Source organism: Microtus ochrogaster, chromosome 18 (genome assembly GCF_000317375.1).
Source record: "Microtus ochrogaster isolate Prairie Vole_2 chromosome 18, MicOch1.0, whole genome shotgun sequence".
Lineage (NCBI taxonomy): Eukaryota > Metazoa > Chordata > Mammalia > Rodentia > Cricetidae > Microtus > Microtus ochrogaster.
Genome location: NC_022020.1, coordinates 2,833,343 through 2,835,968, shown reverse-complemented (window position 1 = coordinate 2,835,968; position 2,626 = coordinate 2,833,343). Strand labels below are relative to the sequence as shown.

The window sequence follows — 2,626 nt, the reverse complement described above, 5'->3', positions numbered from 1 at the left end:
GCATATATGAATTTTTTTTTTTGGTTTTTCGAGACAGGGTTTCTCTGTGGCTTTGGAGCCTGTCCTGGAACTCGCTCTGTAGACCAGGCTGGTCTCGAACTCACAGAGATCCACCTGCCTCTGCCTCCCGAGTGCTGGGATTAAAGGCGTGCGCCACCATCACCCGGCAATGGACTTAGTTTTAACTAAGTGAGATGAACAAGTTCTGAAGACAGTGTGAACAGACTCAGTACTCCACGCTGAGTAAGACGGTAAGATGAAAGAAAGCATGACGCCTGCGGTTGAGCTGACACTTTTATTTTCTTAAGAAACATCTAAACAGTGCTATAGTGAATATACAGTACCATACATAAAAGGACGGATGCTCACAGTGACATTTTAAAGCACTGGAAGAGAGCGAAGTGCTTTCTGAATCCAAGAGGTCAAAATAAATTCAGAATGGGTTATAACGTCCTTACATGGATTAAGGTTTTAATACTTGCTGTTTGGGAACCTAGACAAAACACCCAATCACGTAACTGTGAGTGTGTCATCCCTCAGTGAAAACCAAGTCTTCTGGTGACACACACTGGTTAACTCATTTAGCCTGTCTCCATACACAAATTTAAAATCCTAGTTTCTGTCAACTGACACATTGCTTGAATTAAGGAATAGACTTCTCTATTATACAAATACACAACCAAATTAAGTCTATCAAAGTGCTCACTGTTTTTTACAGGAACATTAACAATCTGACAGATGTTCAGAGTGTACTCTGCACTAAATATGTCCCTTTACACATCTAAAATCCCCCCTCTACAGTATAGTCACTGTTGTGACTTTTCTAAGCAACGGACACCTCCCCAGCCCTTCAGTTCTCTGCTTTCCTATTTCCTGGCTATACTCAGTCCAGCGTTGGCATCTGTGGCTCTGTGCCCATCCTGTCGCACCACTGGCAGGTCTGCAGGGGCCTAACTCTAGCAGGCAACTAATGCTAAAGTTGTACAAAAGAGTATTAAAGACACTTTCTAAGATATACAGAACATGTCATGCCAAAACATACAATAAACTGGTAATACTGGTGGATCATACATAGAATTTACACTTCCAAACAGAATAACTTAAATATTAAAACGTACCTTTATGTTACCCAATGTAACTGACTTCATAAGCATAACAAATGGCAAAATTTGATACAAAAAAACCCCACAAAATCCACTAGTTTTAAATGCTGTGTATCACAGCATGTGAACATCTCGATCATTTACTCCAACAACAGACAGCAATGCTTCTTCAAGCTACTCAAGGGTTCAGAACCTAATTAGAAATTGATACGAAACACAATTTTATGTTCAAATATGGAAATGAGCAACATAATCCCGAAACCCAGAAGGATCCCAGCATTCTGCAGGAAGAAATACCCCCAACGGCTGCATCCGTGATCGCTAGCATCATTGTGCAGCATCTCAGGGACCTGAAAGAGGCAAACACAACAGTTCAGCTTTCCGAAGTAAAGATGAATTCTAGAAGAATCTGTAGGTCGGTGTTGCTCAGAGCTGGGTGAAGTAGGGGTCGCTCCTAGAACTCAACTGTTCCATGCACACCGAGTCTCTCATCCTAGTGGCTGACTAGTTAGTTCAGTAACTACTGTGGAATTCTGAGCGGGTAAACATTCATCCCATTGTTAAGTGAAAAGTGATGCTGACTTCCCCGCTTCAGGTACTGCTGCACAGCTAAGGTTCAATTCTAGGATGTTTTTGTTTGTTTTTTCCCAAGACAGTTTCTCCGTGTAGCCCTGGCTATCCCGGAATTCACTCTGTAGACCAGGCTGGCCTCGAACTCAGAAATCCACCTGCCTCTGCCTCCTAAGTGCTGGGATTAAAGGCATGTGTCATCACTGACTTAAGGTTTAAGGCTAATGCAGAGAGGGGAGCTCTTGCACAACTTGAAACACAAGTTTAGCAACGAAATTTCTTCTTATGCAAATTTGGTGACAAAAGAATTTTATTTTGCCAATAAGGGAATGTACAGCCTGTGGACAACATTGGTTTGGGCTGGGTTTACTTCAAATTTATAGACAATTCAGAGCCTAATTCTATTTTTTTTAAGATTTATTTATTTATCATGCATACAACATTCCTTCCACGTATGCTCGCATGCCAAAAGAGGGCACCAGATCTCATTACAGATGGTTGTGAGCCACCATGTGGTTGCTGGGAATTGAACTAAGTACTTTTGGAAGAGCAGTCAGTGCTCTTAACCTCTGAGCCATCTCTTCACTCCCCCCAGTTTTTTTAGATGTATTTATTTTATGTTTATGGCACTATCTGCATGTACACCTTTATGCCAGAAGAGGGTAGCAGATCCCACCATAGATGGTTGTGAGCCACTATATACTTGCTGGGAATTGAACTCAGGACCTCTGGAAGAGCTGTCAATGCTCTTAACCACTGAGCCATCTCTCAAGCCCCCCAATTCTATTTTAAAAAGGTAAAACAAAGCTGGGAAGTGGTGGCGCACATCTTTAATCCCAGTACTTGGGAGGCAAAGGCAGGCAGATCTCTGTGAGTTCGAGGCCAGCCTGGTCTATAAGACCTAATTCCAGGACAGGCTCCAAAGCTACAGAAAAACACTGCTGCGAAAAACC

The 2,626-nt window shown here is 42.3% G+C and overlaps 1 protein-coding gene across 1 annotated transcript in view; it reads right to left on the bottom strand.

The window, feature by feature from the left end:
- Positions 1–286: 286 nt before the first annotated feature.
- The window catches only part of Slc39a6 (solute carrier family 39 member 6), a 24,573-nt gene continuing 22,233 nt past the window's right edge, over positions 287–2,626 (bottom strand). Inside the window, exon 10 of the mRNA XM_005355739.3 lies at positions 287–1,453. Coding sequence (XP_005355796.1) covers positions 1,301–1,453 — 153 coding nt within the window. The 3' untranslated portion in view covers positions 287–1,300. The remainder of the gene's footprint in view (positions 1,454–2,626) is intronic.